General features: G+C 49.6%; 1 protein-coding gene across 1 annotated transcript; it reads right to left on the reverse strand.

The window, feature by feature from the left end:
• Nucleotides 1–5,067: 5,067 nt before the first annotated feature.
• On the reverse strand, nucleotides 5,068–8,888 carry LOC127327932 (uncharacterized). The gene is made up of 4 exons (XM_051354753.1): nucleotides 8,502–8,888; nucleotides 6,429–6,929; nucleotides 5,662–5,811; nucleotides 5,068–5,573 (listed from the first exon to the last, which is right to left on the reverse strand). Exons 1-4 carry the CDS (start codon nucleotides 8,682–8,684, stop codon nucleotides 5,478–5,480), a joined length of 930 nt encoding a protein of 309 aa, XP_051210713.1. The 5' UTR covers nucleotides 8,685–8,888; the 3' UTR covers nucleotides 5,068–5,477.
• Between the last annotated feature and the right edge of the window lie 17,318 nt (nucleotides 8,889–26,206).

A 26,206-nucleotide genomic window follows, 5' to 3' on the forward strand; every position in this document is an offset into this window, starting at 1 on the left:
GAGGGTACTATCCTCAGAACAACAGTGGAGGAGGTGGTTATTCCTCACATGGCGGACAGTACCAGAATCGTCAAGGTGGGGGAGGACGTGGTCAAGGTGGAGCTCCTGGCGTAATTTGCCAGATCTGTGGCAAGATAGGGCACCCGGCGTTTCGCTGTTGGAAGCGCTTCAATAAAAATTATCAGCCTCAAGGTGAGAAGTCTGTTGGTGCAGCGACAAGTTCCTATGGTATCGATACAAATTGGTACAGCGACACAGGAGCAACGGACCATATTACAGGAGAACTCGACAAGCTGACTGTAAGAGATCGCTATCACGGTCCCGATCAAGTCCACAACGCCAATGGTTCAGGTATGGGTATACATCACATTGGTCATTCCTTATATCATACCCCTAATCATGATCTCCACCTTAATAACATCCTTCATGTACCTCAAGCCACCAAAAGTCTCCTTTCTACTCATCAGCTTACAAAAGATAACCATGCCTTTGCTGAATATTGGCCTAATCACTTCTTTCTTAAGGATCAGGACACGAGGAGAATTCTTCTGGAAGGTAGATGTGTTGGGGGCCTCTATCCGCTTCCTCCTTCGTCATTGGCATCCGGGAGACAAGCACTTGGCGTCCAACAATCTTCCTCTCATTGGCATCGGCGTTTAGGGCATCCTTCCTCAGCTATAGTTCATCAAATTCTTCGGGACAATGATATTCAGTTTAGTGAGTCAAATAAAGGGTCAGTTTGTGATGCCTGTCAAAAGGCTAAGAGTCATCAGTTACCTTATCCCAAGTCCACTAGTGTATCTTCTGCTCCTCTAGAACTTGTGTTTTCTGATGTTTGGGGTCCTGCCCCAGCTTCTGTTGGTCGAAATAATTATTATGTCAGTTTTATTGATGACTATAGCAAATACACTTGGATATATTTATTACGCAATAAATCTGATGTGTTTCAGAGATTTCATGACTTTCAACATCATGTAGAGAGACTCCTTGATAAGAAAATTCTTGCACTACAAACTGACTGGGGTGGTGAATATCAAAAACTCAATTCTTTTTTTCAAAAGGTTGGGATCACTCATCATGTTTCATGCCCCCATGCTCATCAACAGAATGGGTCTGCTGAGCGTAAACATCGACACATTGTTGAGGTTGGCCTATCTCTTCTTGCACACGCATCCATGCCTCTCAAGTTTTGGGATGAGGCGTTCTCCACGGCGGTCTATTTAATTAACCGTCTTCCAAGCAAAGTCATTGCTTCTCAGTCTCCGCTTGAGCGCCTCTTTAACACCAAGCCTGACTACTCCTTTTTGCGAATTTTTGGGTGTGCGGTTTGGCCTAATCTTCGTCCCTACAACAATCGAAAACTTCAGTTTCGGTCCAAACAATGTGCCTTTCTTGGTTATAGTAGTCTTCACAAGGGCTATAAGTGTCTTGATATCTCCACTGGGTATATTTCACGAGATGTTGTGTTTGATGAGTCAGTTTTTCCGTTTGCTACTCTTCATCCTAATGCCGGTGCACAAATTGCGTGCTGAAATTTCCCTTCTCTCTCCACATCTCCATTTACCTATGATTGGGGGTGATGATTTAGGAGCTAATGTTGATGCTAACCCTGCTAATCCTGTTCCTGCTGAGTCTGTTACACAGGAATCTGATGATTTTTCGTCAAGCAATGATCATGGCGCTGATTCTGCTAATTTCCCCTCTGAGGAGACAAGATCTGCCTCGGGATCGTTGGGGTCCGCTTCGGATCACGTGCCAGGCGCTGACGCTGATTCTGCTGTCTCCCCTGGCCATGCGGCGTCTTCTGGTTCGCCGCTGTCGTCTGCGCCAGATTCGGTGGGACCCGTGATGGCGACCTCTCCTGGTCCTGCTGCCCGACGCGCGGGTTCCCGCTCTGTGCCCTCTGCGGCTGACTCTGTGCCCGGATCTTCTGTGGCCGGGTCTGGTGGTTCTGCTGATTTGCGTGGATCTCCTCCGGCTGTCACGTCTGCTGCTCCGGCTCCTCGCCCTGTTACTCGATCTCAACGAGGAATTTTCCAACCCAAGGTTCTTACTGACGGTACCATCAGGTATGACAAGGGTCGGTTTGCACATTTTTCAGCCACTAGTGAGCCGGCTAATCTGCAGGATGCGTTGAGTGTTGCTCATTGGAAACAAGCCATGGATGATGAAGAGTTTTCTGCGCTTATGAGAAATCAAACCTGGCATCTTGTTCCTTCTGATCCTAGTCGCAACATTATTGATTGTAAGTGGGTCTATAAAGTGAAGAAGAAGGCTGATGGTACTATTGATAGGTACAAGGCTCGTCTTATTGCAAAAGGGTTCAAGCAGCGCTATGGTATTGACTATGAAGATACATTTAGTCCTGTGGTCAAGGCAGCCACTATTCGTTTGGTTCTTGCTCTAGCAGTCTCTCGTAATTGGCAACTACGGCAACTAGATGTGAAGAACGCGTTCCTTCATGGTGTTCTTGAAGAAGAGGTCTATATGCGGCAGCCTCCTGGTTATGAGGATCCTGCTCGTCTGGATCACATCTGTAAGTTGGATAAGGCTCTTTATGGCTTGAAACAAGCTCCTCGTGCTTGGTATGCACGCCTAAGCTCTAAGCTTCATGCTCTTGGTTTTTCTGCTTCCAAGGCTGATACTTCGCTCTTTTTCTACAACAAAGGGGGAGTGTCTATCTATATGCTTATATACGTTGATGACATTGTTGTAGTCAGCTCTTCTAGCCAAGCTGTTGATGCTTTACTTCATGATCTTGGCATGGCATTTGCTCTCAAGGACTTGGGTGCTTTACATTATTTTCTTGGTATAGAAGTACACAAGACTTCAGATGGTATTCTTCTCTCACAGCAGAAGTATGCTCATGATCTGCTTATGCGTGTCAACATGCAATCCTGCAAAACTGTTGATACCCCCTTGTCCGTGTCAGAGAAGTTGTCTATTGCTGATGGTGAAGTTTTGAGCAGTGAAGATTCCACTCGGTACAGAAGTATAGTTGGAGCATTGCAATATCTTACTCTTACAAGACCTGATATAGCATTCTCTGTTAATAAGGTTTGCCAGTTTTTGCATGCTCCTACCACGCTTCACTGGACAGCAGTAAAGAGGATATTGAGATATCTCAGGGGAACTATCTCTGTTGGACTGAGACTTTGTAAGTCTGACGCTATTCTGGTGAGTGCATTTTCAGATGCTGACTGGGCAGGATGTCCAGATGATCGAAGATCTACAGGTGGATTTGCTGTGTTCTTGGGGTCAAACTTGATCTCATGGTGTGCTAGAAAACAAGCTACAGTTTCACGATCTAGTATAGAGGCTGAGTACAAAGCATTGGCTAATGCTAAAGCTGAAGTTATATGGGTACAAACTTTGTTGAAGGAGTTGGGAGTACCATAGCCTAGGGCTGCATGTTTATGGTGTGACAATATTGGAGCCACCTATCTCTCTGCTAATCCAGTGTTTCATGCAAGGACAAAGCATATAGAAGTGGACTATCATTTCGTTCGTGAGAGAGTGGCTAAGAAACTTTTGGACATACGCTTTATACCGTCAGGAGATCAACTTGCTGATGGGTTTACTAAATCTCTTTCTACTAGACAACTCGTGATGTTTCGACGCAATCTTAACTTAGATAAGTTATGATTGAGGGGGAGTGTTAAACGAGTTGTATTGTTGTACGTAGGAGAGTACATAGTCGGTACGTTGTGTACCGAGTCCTACTTGTATACGATGTAATCTGTATGTCTAATATATATATATATGTCACGTCGAGGCCCTAGAGGCTAGATCGACAACCACAATATCGTGAGTTACTTTCATAGAGGCACCCAGAGCTGACGCTCTTCTGCAGCGAGCACTCACTAGCAGCTGAGGCTCGGACATCGTTTCCAGCAGTGACTACATCTTCGATCTGCAGCATGGGGATCTTGACGTCCAGCAGCTCGGAGATGGTCTTAAGCTAAAATGGCAAACAAAAGAACTTGATTTCTGGCACTCGGAATGAATTAAGCTACTGTAGTTCATTTCGAACAAGTATAATAATAATAATAATAATATCTAACTTATCTGAAACTGAGTAACAGACATGGGCAAGGTAGTTCACTCACTCATTGAGTTAAGAGACAAAGCCAAGTACTAGTTAGAAACAAGAGGTTTGTTGAGTGGGGACTGTAGGAGTCGTGTTAGAGCTAGCTAGCAATATCATGCACATGTCAACTTACAGCAAGTCACTGTCATGCTCGTCTGCTACTAGCAGAGCAGAAGCATATACGGGCATCTGATCAGCATCTTAAATTGGTCCAGAAGAAGTCGATTTGGCAGCTAAAGGGAAACTAATATCCCAGCACCCTGTTTGTCACTTTGAAAAGATTGGGGAGATTTTTGGTGAGAAGATTCAAGGCCAAAGGGGAAACGAAAAGATGTATTTTTATTGGAAAGGGTGAAGGGCCAATGAGGGAGGTTAATTAAAATGGCGGCAGAGAATTTGAGATATTTTGTTTTGAAAAATTGGAGAATTAATTTTGTATGTGATTATGTATGTATGAATCCGTAACTTTGGGACTGAAATATTTTATTTTTAGACTTTATCTAGTGTTTTTTTAAAACACTATTTTAAATATAGCACGTTATTAGCACGATATAGCATGCATAGCATTTGAAGGATGCCGCCGCTATTTCTTTTAGCACGCTATTTTAAACCTTGGTTCATTCCCTGCAATTTTCCTTTAGTCACTGTAGCCCGCGATGTCTATTTTTTTGCTTTCGTTTTCGTTCCTGGATGTGTGATTGCGAGTTGTTTTTTTTGGCGGGAGGGGGGAAGTCTTCGAAGATGCGATTTTCACCAGTTGATTCTTGCAAACTAATAGGACAGAATTTTGCAAGGTTAGTTTTGCTTTGCGGCTTGCACCGTCGAAAGCTAGGGCCTTGAAACTGATAGGCAATTTGTTTTTTTAGGTAGATAGGTCATCACTACTTGTGGCTGAAGTCTGAGGATGGAAGAGAAAACTCTCTTCTTCTTGACAGCAAACCACAGTTTACTTTATGAGAAGGTCAGCTTAGCAATCATAATAAAACTATTGCTAAGATTAATAAGACTATTAAGATTATTACATGGCTGGCAAGAGAGGAGCTGAGTGTTATTATTATTACCATCTTCAAACCCTTTGTACACCAGAGGAGCCTAGCTAGCTAGAGGAGCTGCTCTCCACTCTCTTGCAGCCAAAAGGATCATCATATTATTACAGGGGAAATAGAAAATGCACGCCGCCCGACGGAGTGGATCGATGAAGCGAACTAAAATTAATTCCGACGGGCAGCAGCGCAGCACGGCAGCCATCCTAGAAGGTCTCCTAGAAGCTTCTAGAAGCCACCGAGCTTGCTGGCAGCTCGGCAGCGGCTTAATCCCCTTGCATGCAGTCTTGTCTTCCTTCTTCCTTGCAGGCTTGGCTTTGCAGCGGCCTTCCATTATCTACTAGCTACTTCCTGGGCTTGAGCATGTCGCCGTCATCCATCTTAGCGAACCGCCCTCGCACCCTTGGCTGGCTGTCTGCCAGAGCCTTCCTGCAGGCGTACTGCGACAGAGAATTGAAAACATTTTATTACTTACTCATCTTGCATTTTGCCAACCTTAATTGTGTAAAGAACAGAATGTTTGCATACCTTGATCTTTCTGCCAAAGTTTCTCTTGATCTTCTTCTTCCTGTACCTGGAGAGCTTCTGCTTCCTTTCCTCTGTTTTCAGGTCACTGATGGTCACAAGCCTCTCAACATTTCCTGAATTCCCGGGCCTAGGGGTATTGGCACCAAGATTCTGTAAAAGAATATAAAATTTCTATTAAGTAACCAATAGTAGGCCTGCAATATGAGAAAAAAAAACTTTACATGCATGATAATCCACCTAAACACATCAGAATGACGTGTCATTTATGTACCATTGCGAAATACTTCACGCGGGCGTGTAAATTGGAAAATACATACTAATATCTTACAAGTTATATTAATTGGTAATTTAAGAAGTAACACAGTAGGTGAGTGTGCACAGTAGGTATATGCATCCCCTGTATGAGCTAAAGGGGAGACCAGGTCATTAATGGGAGAGTTTGCTTTGGGCAGAATTAGTAACATCTGAAATCACATCACATCAGTAGCTAGCTAGCGCCATGTTCATAGCTTTACTTAACCGCCTTTTCTCTTGCACAAAAGCACACAACTCAACTATATCTACAGCAAGCTTTGTCCAGTGCAGTGCAAAAGCAATGCCTTTCTGGTTCGGTTTTTGTACTTGGCGTCCCTTTTGTCGACAGCTGGGCTCTTCATTTGAGATACAACAAGAGCCAGCCAGTGCTTGTCACAATAATTCCATATATGTGTGGTTCTGTGTAGTGCAGTGCAAGAGTGAAAAGAAAAGTATCATCGATCACATCATACCTGGATGTCTCCCTCGCTGTAAGCCCTCCTGAGCCCGAACGCCGCCTCGAAGTCGAGCCCCTGGAAGTCCAGGAAGTTGGGCCTCACCGACCCGTTCACCCATTCCGCGGAGTTGAGGCACCCAGAGCTGACGCTCTTCTGCAGCGAGCACTCACTAGCAGCTGATGCTCGGACATCGTCTCCAGCAGTGACTACATCTTCGACCTGCAGCATGGGGATCTTGACGTCGAGCAGCTCGGAGATGGTCTCCTCGATCGCCGACTTCTCCATGAGCTCCTTCTCGCACTCATACAGCACCTCGCTCAGGCCCATGGACGAGGCCTTGATCGTGTCGTCCATTGAGTCCATTGCGTTGTTGGACATCATGGAGATGGCGGCCGCGACCGGGTCGTCGAGGCCGAGCAGCGGCGGCTCGTCGATGATGGGCTCGGGAGCCTTGAACAGGTCCCCTTCCCCTCCCAGGTCGTACTCTGATATCAAGGATGGCTGCCCCATGTCTCCCTGTTAATTTTTCACATCAAAGATGATATGTCAGGGTTGAGGAGTAAGCTTGATGAACTTAAAATGAAATGACAAACAAACGAACTTGATTTCCGGCACTCAGAATTAATTAAGTTACTCCATCTGATCCATATTAGTTGCCACTAATATAGATGCACCTAGCCATATTTTAGTTCTAGGTACATCCATACTAGTGGCAAGTAATATCAATCAGAGGGAGTACTTCATTTCAGCACAGGTACAATAATAATAATCTCCAGCTTAACTGAAACTGAGTGCTAACAGACATGGGAAAGGTAGCTCGCTCACTCATTGAGTAAAGAGACAAGAGTAAATAAAGCCAAGTAGTTACAGACAAGTGGTTTGTTGAGTGGGGGCTGTAGGAGACGTGTTAGAGCTAAGGTAGCAATATCTAAGTCTGCATCTGTTGTAGTGTAGTTAAGGTGGTGTGCTTATGCACATGTCAACCAAGAGCAAGTCAGTGTCATGCTGGTATGGTAGTAGCAGAGCAGAGCATATACCGCTGCACTTCACTGATGGACAGGGGCATCTGATGAGCATCTTAAATTGGCCAAAAAAGGACTCGATCTGGCAGCTAATATCCCAGCAGCCTGTGTGTGACTTTGAAAAGATCAGAGAGGTTTTTGGTAGGAAGATTCAAGGCGAAAAGGGAAATGAAAAGTTGTACTAGTATTCTTATTGGATGGGGATGCTCATTTAGCGGCGTGAGTAGTGTTTGCAGGAAGCAGAGCAAGTGACATCTGAAAACCAGCAGCAATCCAACAGCACAAGATGGATGCATCTGAGCGAAATCGCCCTCTGTCCATCAGTAGGAGAGTTGCAGGTATTTAAGACAAGAGTGTACTGATTGATGCTGATGAATCATCGATCAGCGAGGACGTAGACGATGTGGATGTTTATGAGTAGCTAAAAATGTGCCTGCAGCCTATGTGCGTATTTGTTTGATTGATGTTGATGACAAGCACTTTAGTAGCACTTATTTATTAGCATATACTTGGAACAAAGAAAGGGCCAACGAGGGAGGTTAACTAAAATGGGCGACATAGATATTTAGTTTGATTAGTGGAGGAAGAAAAGGGGGAGGGTTCTAGTTGACACCTCCCTTGTTGTGTCCATATAATTAGTGGTGCATGACATGAGGTGAGGAGTTTGCAATTAAGTTAACAATTCGGCCCGACAGGCGGTCGATTTCAGCGGTGGGGGCGCGAGCGAGAACAAGAAGCGGAAAGCGACGTTCCGGTTTGTCCAAATGACGGCGGCCCCGGCAGCGGCAGCGGCAGTGCAAAGCGAATTGAGGGTGCACCAGCTTTATTTTATTTTACTAATTTAATTTTCAAAGTTGGTCTAGGACGCAGGCAGATTCAGACAAGCACCCGCCGCTGTGTTCTTCTTGTTCATAGGAGAGAAGACAAGTGAGGGGGGAAACCACAAACTGTTTTGTGTAAATTATTATGAGTTTGTTTTGCTTTCCGATGGAACAGAAGACAAGATTATTACTTACTGCAACCAAGCAAGCATCGAGGTAAGAAGGGGGAGGGGAAAGATACTCACGAGGTGGGCGTAGATGGCGTCTTCTTGCGCTGTAGGCAGAAGAGGAAGGGGAGACATGAGGCCAGGAGCAGCGGCAGTTGGCTGCGAGGCGGTGAAGGTGGAGGAGAAGTCCGGGTGGGTGAAGGCCGGCGAGTAGCCCGGCGGCGAGTAGGCCGAGAAGCCGAACCCCGCGTCGGCGAACATCCTGGATGCTTCTTGTTCTTTGGTGATGTGTTTCTTGATATGAGAAGGAAGGATGGATGGGTGGTGAGTAGAGCGGCGGGTGGCGGCGGACCTAGCTGGGGACGAGGAGGAGGACGAGCTTCACTGATTGGAGTAGGATGGGGCTGGGTGGTATGAATGAATGAAATGAATTGAGAGAGGAGAGATTGGAAGGGGTGGAGGCCGGCGGAGGCGAGCTTTATAGGCGGAGCAGGGGAAGAAGAGCGGCAGGGGAAGAAGAGGAGAGGAGAGGAGAGGAGAGGGATGAATGGGACAAAAGCCGTCCGTCACATCACCTTCACGAGGGTCCACCCATGCGCCCGCCTACAGACTACACTGGGCTGGCCGCTGCCTGATTCCATCATCTACCATGTCGCCTTCTGCTGCCTCTCCACCTCCTTTCTTACTGCCAGTGCCAGCCACCACACTCCACACTTGCTAGCTGGAGCAGTAGATGTTTACTGCTGTGCTTGATACAAAACCTGAGCTAACCAGCCAGGGCTGTCACATGGACGGACCTTTTGCCCGCAAGAAAACCCACGGAGAGGGCGCCTCTCCTCTCCCTCCTCTTCCTCGCTGCTAATACCATGACACGGCCCGACCCAAAATAACTCGTAAGTTATTGTTTATAGGTGCGAGCGACCAAAAACTCGTGGGCACGGGCGTCATCTTGGAGCTTCTTCTCCGACTCCAAGGACTCGACGAGCACTCGTTGCTGATCCGCCGCCTCGTCCGGGTGCGACCCATCGTCGTCGGACCACTCGAAGTCGTCGTCGTCCTCCGCCTCCTCCTCCTCCTCCTCCTCCTCCTCCATTTACGCCTCCAGTTGCGCCGCCAACGCATCCGCCCGCGCCCCCAGGCCGCCTCCGTTGCCACCAGCACCGCCTGCCGCTGCTGATGCTCCTCCGCCGCCTGCCGCTGCTGACGCTCCACCGCCTCCCGCCGTTCACGGTACTATAGCTCCCACTCCATGCGCTAGCGCTGCCGCTCTACACACCACCGCTCGGCCATCTCCTCTGTCCGCCGCCGCCGCGCCTCTTCTGCCGTGGCAGCGCCGAACGCCGCAATGGTGTCCGCCAGCGCAGCCTCCTGCCACGCCACGTTCTCCTCAGCTTCGGGGTCTCCCGCTGCTGACGCTCCCGCCGCCGCCTCCCGCTGTTGACGCTCCCGTTGCTCGATTGCCTCCCGCCGATGCCGCCGCTCTGCACGACACCGCTCCGACCGGCGTCGCCGCGACTCTTCCTCCGTGGCGGCGTTGATGTCGAACTGCTGTGCTTCCGGTGGTGGAGGTGGTGGTGGAGACGGTGGTGGAGGGAACTGGCCGGCGCCGGGGCGGTTCATCATTGCGGAGTGGTGTTCGAGCGACGAGGACTGTGCTGGTTTGGGAGAAAGGGGTGCCGGCGGCTGTGGTGGCTGCCATTGAGCCGGGGGGCCTTTTATACACGCCGGCGAGAAGATAGCGCGGGAAGAGGCCAGAAGCGGCGGTAAGAAAGCGCGAGAACACGCGGTGGCGTGCGAACGCCAGCAACGCGTGGAGGCTGCGCAGCACCGACGAGACGTCTCGCCTGCCCGTCCTCGCCATGAAAGGCAAAGCTGCGACGCTTCGTTCGTGTGTCACTGCGCGCCAATAACTTCCGTCGTGAGGTAGGCCACGGTTAGGTTTTAAACTTGAATGACCCGCTGACGTGCCGGTCCCGCCACGCCTCGCATTTCGGTGTGTTCGGTGTGCCCCGAGCGTCCCCTGTGTACCAGGAACGGGCTCTGGGTGCCGGACACCGTATTGGGCCGCCCCGGACAAAAAGAGGCTTTGGGGCACGTGGCTGGAAATGTTTTTTTGTCCGGCATGCTCCAAATCCCTTTGAAGACGCTTTGGGAGACGCGGCTGGAGATGCTCTAAGAGTGTCTCCACACCGGTGCTCCTTAAATAGGCCCCCCCATATGTCAGCACCTGCTCCCTAAGTTGGGAAGAGGTTGCACAGATCATCGACTCCAATGAGAATCCCTACAAATAACTTTTAGCAGGAATTTCATTCGAATTTAGGATTATTTACATAAAAATTGAATGGAACTTGAATTTTAAACTATACTGAATTAAACCCTGATTTACTAGCCATCGGTTGGGATGCACGACAGGCATGCCTCCTCATCGTTATCCGCCCTTTGTTGCCACTAACGAGACTCGTCGTTCTGGGCGAGCCTCCTTTGCTCGCGGGCGACCGCCTCGGCCTGACGCTGTTCGTTCAGCTGAACCAGCCTCTGACGGCCGGCCGCCATGAGCATGAGATTTTCCCCCTCCATGGACGCCCGTTGGCGCGAGATATCGGTGGCGTACTTCAAGTGGGCTTGGTTGGTATACTCTAGCTCTTCCTCATTCATTCTCCGGAAATGATGCGCGTTGAAGGAGGCCAAGATAGCCACCTGCCCCGGGTCGCAGTGGAACGGTTGCTCCTCGCCCCACCGCGCCACCTCTTCCGCCGCCCCGGGTCGCGTCGAAAGCCTTGTTCCACTCGTCGAACTGGGAGTCGTCGGATTTGTCGAAGTTGAAGTTCCGGCCTAGCATCGAGTATGTGGTCGCCAGCCGGCACGACATTGTTGTGGAGAGGCGAGTTCGACGAAGGTGAGGAGAGCGACGGTGGTAGAGAGGCTAGTATAGCGGAGGTGAGCGAAGAGGGCACACTAAATAGGCGGTGCTGACTCGTTGCAGAGCATTCGAGGTGTTGCATTTATGGCGGCGCATGCGCGGGGAGAGCCGGTGGCTTCATTAACAACAACCTGCCGCAGAGCATCCGAAGCGTCGCATTTAAGATGGAGCCGGCCGTAGAGTCGCAGACATGCTTGTCCCGCCCTTGGAATCCGACATGGCATCGTGTGCCGGCGCGCCAGTTTGGAGCCCCGCGCGAAGGGACTAGCACGGGTTTGTCGTCGATTGTATTGGGCTCCAAATGGTGCTAACGCATTATTGGGCGCGTCGGTGTGACCCAAAAATGGCGCTGGACCACCAAATTGCTATTGGGGTCTCTATGGGGCGCGCCGGTGGAGATGCTCTAACGCGGCCTAAATTTGCAGAGAATACGCCTTCGTGGACGCTGCGCGGTCATCGCACATGTGCGCCTTGTCATCCTTTGGGCCCACCTACCAACAATTGCGTATTTTTCGTCTTCTGCGTGCGAGTAGTAGCTCCGGCGACTGTTTGGTCCTCGCGCCGCGTCAATGGGGCTTTCCCACCTCCACGCACGCCAGTGTTGGCGTGTGCGGCGCTTGGGCGTCCCGTACGGTAGTTGAAGGTGGCACCCACCTTTTAAATAGGGAAATTCTGGCCACACTTCTCCGACAACCAACCGCCACCGACATCTCCATGGGAAAGGGATGGCCATTCATCAAGACAAAGCACGACATCGAGTCTAGGTCCTCGGGTGCCAAGAAGAAGAAAACCCCGCACAACCGCCGGTACCGGTGGAACTCGCCCACTGGCTGTTCGAGGAGAACCGGCCAATCCCTTGGCAGGATGCGGGCATGCCGAGCGGTGGCTGGTACCTCAACCACCGTTGTGTCCCGGTGCCTCCGGTTGCTGCACGAGGAACGAAGGCGCAAGTACGAGATCCCCCACGGTAGATTCATCCTCCCGAAGTATCTACGCGATGATCCGGCCTTCTCCCTCGACTCCTACAACTGGCCCACCTTTGGGAGGTGGGAGTTCAACCCGCACCGCTGCGTGGGTTACCTAGGCGACATCGACTTCTTCAACCGGGAGCTCATTGTCCGCTTCGACGATGACGAGGACGAGAACGATGCCTTGGATGAGGAGGATGAACTCCAACTGCCGAACCTCACGGAGGATGAGGCCATGGAGATGGCCATCGGTAATAGCGAGGTCGACGACCTTGCTCAGTGAGATGACCTGACCAACCGCGGGCCTCCGCTCTGGCCCAAGGGAGACCGCCGACTCCTCTGCCGCCTTCGCCCACACCAGCACCGACTCCTCCCTCCGTGGATCGCCTTTTTGGATTTGAAAACAATAATAGAAAATGATAGAAATTTGAAAAAAATCCTTCGATATGACCATGTGTTATGTGTTCTAGTTGTTAGGAAAATTTACAAACATGAATTTTAACTTTATTTTGCAAAATGATGCCATCTTTTGATAAAACGGCTTTTATGTCTGATGAAAAAGTCTTTTTATATGAAAATGTATCAAAAAGGAAATAGGGGTTTTTCTGGTTTTAGATTTTGATGATTTTTTTTAAATACAACCGGTGCACGTACCACATATATTGAGGACAGTCCGATACACCACCCATTATTCTCTTCCTCTCACTTTATCCCCTCCTCCTCCTCTTCTTCATTTTCTCCTCACCTCCACCTCCTCTCTTGCACCGATGACCTTCTACTCCTCCCCGACGGCTTCCTCCTCCGGTCTCCTCCACGATGGCTACCTTATCCTCCTCCTCCGGCCTCCTCTCCTCCTCCTCCTACACCTCCTACATCGGAGCGGCGTCGACAACATGGCCAAGGGGTAGCCCACAGCCACGGTTTTCGAGCCCGAGTCCGATCTAGATCTGGATCACCTTTTTCTGAATTTTGAAAACATGCGTCGGCGCACCAGGATGGTGGGTTGGCGATAAGCCATTACCACGGGCATGTTCCCACCGTCATGCGTTGGTGCGTCGGCGATAGAAGAATTTGGTGTGCCGTCAGTAGCGTTTTTCCTAGTAGTGTTATCTCCTCTAGTCTGTTTGACTCTGAGTATTAGGATCATGGATGTCATGATGTCCATAGAGGAAGTGTTCAAAAGAGGCTATCATCAAAGAGGCTATTGTCATGCTATGGTCTGTTTCACCATGAAATTGAAGTTCTTGATCAAAGAGGCTATCATCATGCTCCTTCTCGACGATCATGTTGTGCATGATCATACATGAAGTCATCACCGCACACATGATCTGATGGCTCCATATTCTAGCAGGGTGCCAAACAATAGCCCATTAAGATTAGAGCACACCCAATGCCTGATCCACATTCTTCCTACAAGTGTTTTGTCACAAACCTCTTACTTTTATCTTCTTCAAGGTTGCGGATTGTATTCACAAATGTTGACCGCTCAGGATAGATGCCATCAGCTACATAATACCCCTTGTATATGCATGTACATTGATATCATAGTGAAGCTTTGAAGGATTGCCTTTTGCGGGACTAGAAAACACGGGAGAGCAATGGAGCACGTTGATGTCATTTTTAGAACATCTCGTAACATGTAAAAGACAAAAGTAATGTAGCGCACCTGGCCGAAATGGGTTTAAACAATTCCAGCAGAAGATAGCGTGACACATGAGAATCTGATTGAGCCGTCATCACACTGGCAGGGACGTCAATGATTTTTTTTTTTGTTATACCTTCTCTATTTTAAATAACAACTAGTTACGTAGTACTGTTTAATGACTCTTTCGACTGTAGCCACTCTAGCTCATCCGGGTTCGATAGATCTGGATGTGTATACTTAAGGTGCTTGATGTAGATGCATAGCTCCTTTGTTCCTCAGGTTCAGTAAAGTATAAATGAACCAGACAAACAGAGAAAAGTAAGCCATGAGCTAGAAGCTAAATTTCTTCCTAATCGCAGAATATAAAAGTAACCGGAACGTCATTAGACATGCATATCTAATCAAGTGGCACTGTTTAAGTAGTATACATTACTCCACCAAAGAGAGCTAATCATCATCTTGTTGGCCAGAATAACATGCATGTCACAATTGTTGAAGTGACCAGAGAAGTATTTTATTATTACTTCTAAGAATATAGTATGATTAATTGGGAATGAGCCAAACTAGTGTCAGATCGAATTTGGTAGTTAGTTTGTTTTCCATATATATGGTGATCAAGGACGATCTTTAGGCCTTTGGCATTACATATGGTTGTAAATTAAGATATCTTATGGGTTGGTGCGTCTTTATGTGAAGGAATACATAACATAACCAGTTTAATTTGAAGAAGAAAATATAGTTCATAACGAAATGTTAAAAACAAATTCTTTGTCTCACAATTCTGATTCAGAGTTGCCTCTTCACGCGGCAGCAGCCGCGCTGCACGAGTGGCCAGATGGAACCAGATTCTTGAAAAGGGCATACATCAATCGGTTTGTTTTTCAACACTATTTGTCTCTAGAAAAAAGGAGTTGGATGATGGTGAGTTCAAAGTACACACTAGGAAGCTTTTCTAAATTGGAAAGCAAAAGGTCATGCATGTACAGCTGCAAGTTATTCATTTGGAATATCCTGTCCTCCTCTTCCAATATATATTTCAATTCATCACGCGGTTTGCACCAATATATTCGAATTCCATATGTATATCACAGCCTAGCTGGTAGCTAGCTAGACACCACTGGCATACCCATGACGAAAACGACCACATATGCATTGGCATGGCTTAAGAAAGGACCAATCATCACATATATAAATATATAAAGAGTATATATTTTGCTAAATGAAAGAGGCGTGCAACATGCAATACATAATAGGAACTTATTTTATCTTCTAGACCTGTCTTTGCAAATTAAGCCCTATGTTGTTCACACTAGTGGAAAAGAGGCCTTTAGTCCCGGTTGCGCAACCGGGATTGCGCAATCGGGACTAAAGGCCTCCACCTGTTGTATTGTGATCCAAATTCATTCTAAAGAGAGGCTAACTTCTGACGAGCGGAGCGAGGCCCGTCACCGGTAGGCTTGGGTCAGCATGCGAAGGGGGCTGCGGGAGGTGGCAGCCCCCCTGCGGTACGGATCGATGCCACCGTCTATAAATACCTCTTGTAAGCCGTTGGCTAGGGTTTATCAGATTATAAGATAATCCACGTCGTTTGTAATCACTCCTCGATATAGTGAAGTTTTGCTGGCTGGCGCCCGTGGTTTTTACCTCTCTTTGTCGGAGAGGGTTTTCCACGTTAAAATCTTGTGTCCCCTGCGTGTATTCCTTCATCGTTCTTTGTTATTTTGCTTGTCGCTTTTATAACACCACATTTAGTCCCGGTTGAAATATAAACCGGGACTAAAGGGTCCTCCACGTGGTGCGGCCAGGGGGCTAGGGGTGGAGGAGATTTAGTCGACACAACCGTTTCTCTGCCGCGGCGGATAAAATAGTCGTTTGTCTGCCACGGCAGAGGTTCAGGGTTTTATGTTTTTTCATTCAAATATGCATGCATACATCATTCAAGGAACCACAACATCGTCATGAATATATAGATAAAGCCACGAACGACGCAAAGTCATACAACAACGCTTCCAGGTTTCACATTACAGACCAAAATAACAAGGGCTCGAACATAGATATAAGTCCACGATACTACATGCCTAAGCCCTTCAGTCATTGCACAATCTCGCATACAAGCTTTGCAAGGGTCCCATCACTTCATCGAGAGCTTATTTGTCCCCGGGCTTGCTAAGCAGCCTCCAGTCCTGCAAGTAGATAATCATTTTGAAGATACATTCAGCCGGTTGCGAGATGAACTTCTTTTCAATAGTCATCTTATTCTTAATGTTCGACAGCGGCCAACACATAGCGAATATACAAATCCAAACTATTCTACGTGTCCTGCCCAGTGGCGGAGTGTGACCAAAAACAAAGGAGGGGCAAATTGTACCTTTTGGGGAAAAAATTTAACTATGCATCCAAATTTCCCTATAATTTCAAGTTCTATTTAGTATAATAAAAGATGATTTTCAAGCTTGAAATGCACTTAATTTGTTGATTTAAGCACGAATAGACCTAGCAGTAAGTGAGGGATTTTTTATTTGGTCAAGATCCACCGATAATTTCTTGATTCACGTAGGAATTGGTACGGTAAGAGACTTTTGGTTCCATTTGTAAGAGCATCCCCAGCCGTTGGGGCTCTCCGGGCCGAAATCCAGCGCTAAATAGCGCCGGATGAATGTAAAAATTGGCCTGGGGAGGCTCATTTTCCCAGCCGCGAGCCCAGGATGGATGAAAGTATTTTGATGAAATACGGCGATTTCAGACAAATTTGGGCGAAACTCGTTCAAACATAGCGAAATTTAATGATATTTAACATATATAGGCCGAATTCGTACATATATTTGAATTCGGGGATGGGATAACTTAAACTTAAACTAAAACCGGCCTCCTACATGCCGAAATGGCGGTAGAAGGTCGTGTAGTCCGTGCCGTCATCGTCGTCGCTCGAGCTGGCGGCGTCCTGGGGCGGCGCCGCCTCGTACCAGCGGCTCGAACCCTGGCCAGCATCGCCGGCGCGTGGCGGCGTCGGCCGGTAGATGTCGTCGTCGCCGCTCTCCTCGAGCTTGATCACCTCCCCGGGCGCGGCGTTCCTTCCCGCGGGCCGGGTGCGGCGGCACGGGCGGCGAGTTGCCGCGCGGCGGCCAGGTCCATCAGCCGCCGCTGCTGCTCCGCCTCCTGGCGCTCCCAGTCCCGCCTGGACCACTCCAGTGCGGCGTCGATGGGGAGGCTGTTGTCGGCGGGCACCAGGTCCGTCAGCGACCTGGCGATCGCCTCCGCCACTGCGGCGTCCTCCGCGCGCTTCGCCTCCTCCTCGGCGAGCTGGTTGGCGGCGGCCTCGGTGGCCTCCTTCTTCGACGACTTCCTCTTCCGCCCGCGCTGCGGAGAGGAGGGTTGGTCGCGGATGACGAGGGCGCCGCTGCTGCGCCCTCTGGTCGGCGGTGGAGACGCCGGTTCCTTCTTGACGACGGCCGGTGTCGAAGGAGACGCCGGCTCCTTCTTGACGAAGGCTGGCGTCGACCCGCCGGACCTGGACGCCGATCTCGAGCCTGACGAGAAGGAGGACGGCGCCATCCTCCTCGGCATCCAGGAACTACCGTGCCGGCACGACACGGTAGCCGCCACCGGCGGCGGCATCCCTAGGACGGGGTAGTTTCCGCCCTCGATGTGCGCGAGCACATTCTCGAGGGTGCGGTCAGGCGCGCTCCACCACCGGTGGCGGCCCGCGGCGTTGTTCCTTGCCGGAGGAGGAGGAGGGCCGTCATACGCGGCGAGTTCGCGTTCGTACCTGCGCCGGAAGAACTCGGTCCACGCTTCGTAGTTGTCGGGGAAGAAGCGTGGCTCCGCGCGCTGCTCGTCACTGAGAGTGACGAGCACCGCGTCGATCTCCGCCTCGAGGGCGGCCCGACCCATCGGCGGCGGCGGGATCGGCACGCCGCCCGCGCTCAGCCTCCATCCTCCCGACGCGCGGAAGTCGGGCGGCGCCGGGTAGCCCGCCATGTGGAGGAGCCGGCCCTCCCATTGGTGGAGAGAGCGGCGGCCGAAGCCATTGTTGGCCGCGCCGCCGTTCGCCATTGCTTGATCCCCGCTGGTTCGTTCGAGAACGGGGAAGATTTGGGGAAGGTGAGCGAGGTGAATGCGGGGCAGACGCGGTAGTTCGGCGATAAATAGAGGTAGCCGCGCGTGATACCGAGGCGACGGCATTAACTCGCCGCGTGGAAGCTACGCGTCCGGCGAATGCTGACCGGCGGCAGGCTTTTACAGCGCGCGGAAGACGATGCGATGAGGACGACGATCGGTGTCTCTCGCCGACAAGTTGGGGCCACCGGAGTCATCCAGACGCGCGGGAAGTTTTCTCGGCGTTTCCCGCGCTTTCGTTTCGTCCGGAGTCCCCGAGCGCTCCCCGGGGGGCCGGGGATGGCCTGGGCTCTCCGGACGGATGAAAGGCCTAATCCGGACGAAAACGGGGAACCGGGGGCGCGACTGGACCGTTTTCGTCCATCCGGATGACAAAACGCGGTCCTGGGGGCCTCGTCGGGGAGACGGCTGGAGATGCTCTAACAAAAGAAATCTTACCCAAGATTCATCCACTAACGGTGAGAAACAAAAGAAAACACCATGAATCAGTTGATGGCCCAAGCCCCAAGTAAATCAAAAAGTAACCTACTACCCAGCAGGACCCATCCTGCATGCCAACAGTTGATCGATTTGTACACCCAACATTGTGCACAACAAACAATCAATGCGTTCAATTGTGGAAGCAAATGCAGGCTAAGAACCATCGCGGTCTATTTCTACTTGCTCCCTTCTGCTTGACCACATGTAGGAAAAAAAAAGACGTCGATGAAGAATATGGCTAGAAAAATACTTGCACAATGGTCCTTTGCACAATCGCCGTAAGGTCCCCTGCCTCTACAGGTTCCAGTCCATCCTAAAAGATCTCTAACACACACCCACATAAATTTAGCAAGTGTTCAGTTGATTTTGGTACTTATTATTTTAGGCATGCAACATGTCATGAAAAATAGGAACCTATTTTGATTTTCCGAAACGATTGGTCCATGACTTGTTCATGTATGATTTGTACATGCATGTCGCATGCACGGAGTACACAAATTTGATGCAAAATCAAACAAAAATGAAAAAGCTTCACGAGTTAGTTGGATTCTATACCTTGTCAAGGGATCGCAAGTGCTCGAGTGAGTGGGAATCTTGTGTGGTGGGCACTCACCAGCTGCTCCAAACTCTAGTGGCACATACATTCACTCCAATTTCTCTCTCACTCTACACAAGCTAACAAAGGTAGCTAGCAGCAACACAAGCTAACAAAGCTAGCAACAGCGTCTCGCTCTCAACTTGTCAATTTGTCAGTGTGATGTCTAGTGCATGGCCTTTTCACACATGCCAACTGCTGACGCTATAAGCTAGGTGCAACTAGTAGCAGCACGGGTCCCACATGTCATTTGGACAAAAGCTTCCCTTTGCTGACCTTTTATTTTCTGGTAAGAAAAGTTAACTTTACTTACTGGCAGCTTGCATCATGGCATCAGCTGCAAGCTGCTTTGATTGACAGCTTAGTTAGGTTAGTTCAAGGATGGGGATGATATCATAGCAACCTAGCTAGCTTGGATAAATGGTTAATTACTCTGAATGTCTAGATGCATCATGCCTCGAAAAAAAAAGTCTAGATGCATGCATGGATGCAACTTGCATCAGCTACAAATTTACAAAGTCGCCGCTAGGTAGCTACTTAGTAGCGGATCAATCTCTCACTAGTCTCCAACCAATCACCGTATGTATATATTGGGGCGCCAAAAGGAAATCAAAAGTATAACCTTGAGGAAAGAAAAGATGCACCCGGCAAGTTTTATGTTAGTGGAGAGCACCTATTTTGTCTTGTGCTACCACACCTTTTAGAGGCAGCAACAACCAAGGGACACACCTTGTTTCTTAACCGGCAAGGCTTTTCTTTCTTTCCATTCATTGTTACATCATATATACACTGGCCTTATATATAATTAATTACATACACAATTGCTATAAGTGGTAACCACTTTCCTTTTGTTCTTTTGGGGGACCTGTCGAATGTCGATCAGTGAAATCATATATTAGATCATTGACTCCATGCACCACACTACTGCTAAGACATTCGAGGTTTCGTCCCTGGGTAGTTAGCTGACAAGCTAGATGCGGATATATGCATGCATGCTCCCTCTAATCTAGCTACCCCTCCACTTAAACGAATACTCCCTCTGTTACCGTGCACATATGTGTTGTCTACTGACACTAGTATATACCGGGCATTTTAAGGCCCCCATCACACATGGAAAGATGTGGATAACATGTGCGGTGCGAAATATCCCTTGGGGGTCAAAAAATCAACCGCGTGCTTGCAGCCCAGGCAGACTCTTGAGTAATACACTAATACACATCACGTACGGTCATATAAAACTGAAACATCAACGGTGGGGATGGTTAACCCCCAGTCATTCTTGAAAAAAAATTAAAACATCGGTGTATGCCCATATCATCGCAAATGATTCTCTAATAAAATAGGGTGAAATGTATTTGCTACGATTTGCATATGATCTTTCTACTTTTAGGAGCCGATCAACATCTTGTGCTTTTCATCAAATGAACCAAAAAAATAAAAAAACACTTAGCACACGGTTAAAACACTACTATTTTGTCATTAAACACCCAAAACTACTTAACGAGTGAAATGCCTTTTCAGCGCTTATACTTTGTGTCGGTGCAATTTTTTTTTTTTTTTTTTTTTTTTTTTTTTTTTTTTTGGTTTAGAGAGGATTTTTGCAAACGAGTGCAGAAAAGCTTATGGGGCAACGATCAATGAGATATCCTTTGGCTCCTTATTTCTTGGGAATAAGAGTGCTATATAAGCCTGATTAATCCGGGGATGTAAACTTCCATGTTAGGTGACTCACCGTTGAGAAGAAGAGCTTTGGAGTTCGATCAAATCGGGGGAAGAACGTTTCCCTCGCGCCGCCGCCCGTCCCCCTTCTCCTCCCCCTCCTCTCCGCGGCCGCCGGCGCGTGCCATCGGGCGTTGCTCGTGCGGTGCCGGCGGCCGGCCATTCCCCGCGCGCGTGGCAAGGAGGCACGGAGCTCGGCTCCGCGGCGGTGCTCTTCGGCGGTTGTCGGTCCGGCGCGGCCGGGTGGCTACGGTAGCGGTGGCGCAGCTCCTTGGCGGCGGGGAGGCGTGGCGCGGGTAGGCGGCAGGCTGGTCGCCGGCGTGCGGCCGGCAGGGTCGTCTCGGCCCAGATTTGGACTAGTTGGGCCCAATCTGGGCTTGGGCGGGCTGCCCTACACGCGTTGATGTCGTTCCCTGGAGGTTGCGGAGGTGCGTCGGTGGGGATGGGTTGTGGCGGCATTGCCAGCCGGCCTGCTGCAGCGCGGTGGCGGAGACTTCACGGGCCATTTTGGGCCCGGCCGGCTAGTACGGGCCTGGTGTGTCTCTGCTACTACGTCCGGTCGGCTACTGCGAAGGCGGCGGAGGTAGTGCCCTGCCCCTTACCCGTTGTCCCTTTCCTTCCTCTAGGCCTCGCGACGGTGTCCACAGTGAGACGACGAAGATGTAGTCAACACCGTGGTGGCGCATGCTGGTGGACGACAAGTTGGGTGGGCTCTTTGGATCTTCCAGGGTGGTGTTGGTTGGGGTCAGGAGAAATCTTTGCCGGCTCGTTCGGCACCGATGCGGTGACACCTGCGGGTGCCATCCTTCCTTCTTGAAGGGCGTCGGGTGTACCTCCCTCCTCACCCAGCCGCGTACCGGGGGAAATCATAGGACTTGTTTGGGCAGCAGCGGCGTCGTCGTTGTCGCTTTCCTTGTTGGAGGTGTTGCTTGGTATGTGGGCGATCCAGAGTGCTAGGAGCGTGGTGGGACTTGTCCGGAGGGCGCATCGGTGGCGAATCGTCTTCGTTTTTCCGTCTAGCTGCCGGTGTTGGCATTTTGTTTCTCTTTTCTTTCTTTTCATGTCTTTTCTTTTGGGCTTGGTTGTGCTGCCGCCCCAGCGTGCTTGTTGTACCTTGTAGTTGCTATATTAATATAGCGGGACGAAAACATATTTGGAAGAAGAAGGTGACTCACCGTTGCTGTCGTATCCTGCTTGATCAGAGGCCAGAACACTTGATAATTTTTTTGCTGAAAAACCAGTGGGCATTGATGCTTTGTCAGCTAGAAGTTTTTATGTTGACCTCCTGACCTCCTCATCCAAATTGAGATGTGAGAGCCGCACTGCATCTAGGTTCAGTTCGGCGTCTCTGTTTTCTTGGTGTTCCAGTGTGTTGTTCAAAAAAACGTGGTAGCCAAGCTCTCCATCTCTGTTCGATCACCGACTTGTCTGTCCCATCTCTCTTGAGCTGAAACGTGTGATTACGTCTTCTTCTTTTGCTACCAGGGCATGGAAGAGTGGTGTGTTCGCATCCCCCTCTCGCAGCGCGAGCGTCCGCGCTGTGACCGATCGATGGTTCAGTTTGCGAACTTGGACACCACATGCCAGCGCGAGTACGCTCCAATTTATTTCGTCGCCCACCTGCAGAAATCAGATTTAACATTTCCCCCCGACTCTAGGCAGCAGGTAGGCCATCTCGCTTGCTAGCCGCTTGTGTGTTCTGACTGCTAGCTCCATTGCCTTTTCTCTTTCTTTCTTCGTGTGGGACGACATACGGTCCGATGGATGCGACCCGTGCCTTGCCACTCGGCAGCAGCTATGCACACCCTTTGGTCCTAGATAGTGCAGATTTAGAAAAATGTAAGCTATAATATGTCGATTTTTTTTAAACGGAAGGCTCGAATTGAGCCCGACTTTCAATTAATGAAGCTATCGACCGGTTAGGAGTTACACCGGAAGTTACAACACACATGCCAAGCGCACAACGAAACTCAAATAGAAGACAACATAGATAACATCGAGCCGAAGCGCCAGTTTGATCCATGAGGAGGGAGCCTTGTATTCTGCAGCACCGGAGCAATCATGATCATGTCCACACCAAGACAACCTTCACCGCACCAAAACTGCAACCCATGGGAAACTCAACTATGGGCCGGCCACCTAGCACAGCTTGAGGAACCAAATGAGGGGGGGGGGGGGGGGGGGGGTCTTGCGGCGACGCCTCCAAGAAGGTGAATGGCGCAAGAATGCGTCATCGTCATCGGCAGAGACCGAGGTCCTGCAAAGTTTTCACCCAGACCCGAGAGCCACCACCCCTGGACCTCGGCAGGTGCTACGACCAGACGGTGCCCTAGCAAATCCCCCCCAAGACGCTAAGAAGGACATCAGCTACCGCATCAGACCGTGTAAAAGCAGCCATGCCGATGCTGCGATAAGGCTGCGACACCAACGCGAGGTCACATAGTGATCCACAAGACACTACTAGAGAAGCATGCACAGAGTGAGGTCCCCAAGGAGAGCAGATTGGGGCGGAGGGACAGAGTCCATCACTTCGAATAAGAGATACATCACCGGGATGCCTTCAACAAGGGAGCGACACCTGCAGGCGCCGTCGCCACAACCATGTGCAGCTTTCGCTGAGGTCCAAACCCGATCAAAATTCCGGTCGCCATCGCGAGGACATAGAGTAGACATCACAGTAATCACCTCCGCACTCCCAACCAAAGCCGCACTATGAATTAGCCCCGACTAGATTCATCCGCAGGGTGAAAGCACATGCTGGGTGACAATGCCCAGCCAGACCCAGATCTAGACGCCAACGACACTAGAACGATGGCAACCAACGACCTCACCATCCCCAGGCCGCCAGCACCTGTACTAGTACGACCAAACTGGTCGGAGGGAAAACCAGACTACCGCCACAGGAGCAACAACGTACTGGGCACGCTGCCAACCCGGCAAGCATGCGCCGACCCATGGACCCATCCCGGATAGCCATCAAGGTCGCCCCCAAGCGACGTCAAACCGCCGGAGAACCCCGAGAACGCAGGACTCCGACAGCCGCAGACGGACATGTCAACGGGTTCGGGCCCACCAGGAGCAGACGAACATGGCGGTGGGGGAGCCACCAGGAGCACCCATGGCCACCCGCAGCACGAGCCCAGATCCCGCCGTCGCACGCCAACCCTAGGTGACCCTGCCGTCGGTGGACCAAGCGGCGCCGCGTCGGAGAACCTCCACTCCGCAGCCGTCGACCACACGGCCTTCCACGGCCGGAGCAGCACCAGGGCGAGCCCGCCCCGACGTCCACCACCGCGCGGGGGAGAGAGGAGCCCTGCGCCCGAGTCCCAGGGGATCAAGCGCGTTCGGAGCCGCATCGGCCGAGGCTGGAGCCGGCACCTTCCACCGTCGCAGGGACGAGCCCGCCCCGTCGGGTCGCCACCACGAGCGGGAGAGAGGGAGGCCGCCGCCGCCAGCACCGGCGACGGGGAAAGGGGGGAGGAGAGGGCCGCCTGGGCTTGGAGGCGGCGGCGTCCCGGCCGCCCTCTGGGGGGGGGGGGGGGCGACGGGAGCCGGGTTAGGGTTTTTTCATGTCGATTCTTTAAGTAATAAAGCGTTTTTTATCGAAAAATAATATGTCGATTCATTAAACATGCGGCAACTGTTTAGTGTGGGAGGGAGTACATGGCCTCAATAATTCTAGATACAAGGATGTACTGGAAATGAGACAAAGTGGGAATAAGTGAGATATGTGACATTGACTTCACTTGATTTTCATTCTAGATTCTGGACTCTGTTTTTCCTAATTAATAAACTCAGATTTGATTATCGCACAATCTCACTTTCACACCCCTATCTAGATATACATATATTGTACACAACATATACTACTGTATTTACGAACGGCGGTACTAGCACATCTATATGTTGGCCTCAATCTCCACTTGGTTTCAGTTTCAACTCGATGGGACAATGGAAACTAATCAAGACCGATCACGGTCGATGGACCGAGCTATCTTGCCAGCTCGCACTCTCTTGAGGCGGAAAAGGAAAAAGCGCGTGCGCCTTATTCAGAAACCGAAGCAGTACGTGTCAGGGAGTGAGGGCCTGGGTGATATGCGTGCTACGCGTGTCATTTGGGCAAACGTACACTGTGAACTGATTAAGACAGGAGGGCAAGTGCATAATACCACAAGTACTTTAAAATTAGAGCGCACACTGACGACGATATCTATTACTACCTCGGTTTCAAGGAATAAGCCGCATGCGTATTTCAATGCGAACCTTGACCATAAAAATTGAGCAATAACATCTTAATTATATTATATGTAATTAGTATCGTTGGATTCGTATCGAAAAGAACTTTTTAATGATACTAATTTCCTACAAGCAATGTTTATCTATTTGAAGTAATTCTTGGTCAAACAAAAAAAACACGTAAAACGAGGACGTCTTATTCCTTGAAACGGAGGTACAGGAATCTAAAATAGAGACTCGAGGTTAATCCATATTATTAGAATTATTTTAGCTCTTAGATCTATAATTTAACGATCAAGATTCAAAAAAAAAATGTAACATGTACGAGCCCATATTTTATGGACATACGTGATATGCCACGTTTGTCGCAACTAAAATAGTACCTACCTTTTCGTTTGATACGGAAAGGTATAACACTAGTAGAAAACTAGCCAAAGGATTTGACTTTAGTACCGGTTTCTTTACGAACCGGTACTAAAGGGTATATTAGTACCGGTTTGACTGCCTAGGGCGCCGGGAATCTTTAGTACCCGTTTGTTTAGGATCTATAGTACCGATTCGTGATACGAACCGTACTAAAGGGTTTCGCGCAAAATTTGAGGAGGAGGTGGGGCCAGCGCTGCACCTTTAGTACCGGTTCTCTGGACCTATTTTTCCAATCGAGCCACCCGAGCCAGCTCCATTTTTGCTTCTCCTCTCACATTTCCAAATATTTCCCTCCTCTCACACTCCAATAGATCTCCATTTTTCTCCACCATTTTATCAAGATTGACGGCACCCATCTATCTAAGGGTTAGCAATATCATGCTTTCTTTCGGCGTTCCTAATTTAGCTCATTTCTTTGCTAGTTCACTTAATTATATGATATAAAAAATTAAAAGAAGGATATATGATATACTAAGTAATGTCAATTGAGGCCTTGATGAGGGTCAGGGTTAGGGTTATGGTTTAAAAAAGAAAACTTAGCAAGACACTACTGAAAAATTAGGTTTAAAAAAATACTACTGAAAAATTGTTGCTATTGTGAGCAAGACGAGGCAATGTAACATCTTTCTATACAGATTTGCAATAAAACATGTGTGCATGGATAGTGTGCCCTGCTCA

The sequence above is a fragment of the Lolium perenne genome, chromosome 1, assembly GCF_019359855.2.
Source record: "Lolium perenne isolate Kyuss_39 chromosome 1, Kyuss_2.0, whole genome shotgun sequence".
In the NCBI taxonomy this organism is placed as follows: domain Eukaryota; kingdom Viridiplantae; phylum Streptophyta; class Magnoliopsida; order Poales; family Poaceae; genus Lolium; species Lolium perenne.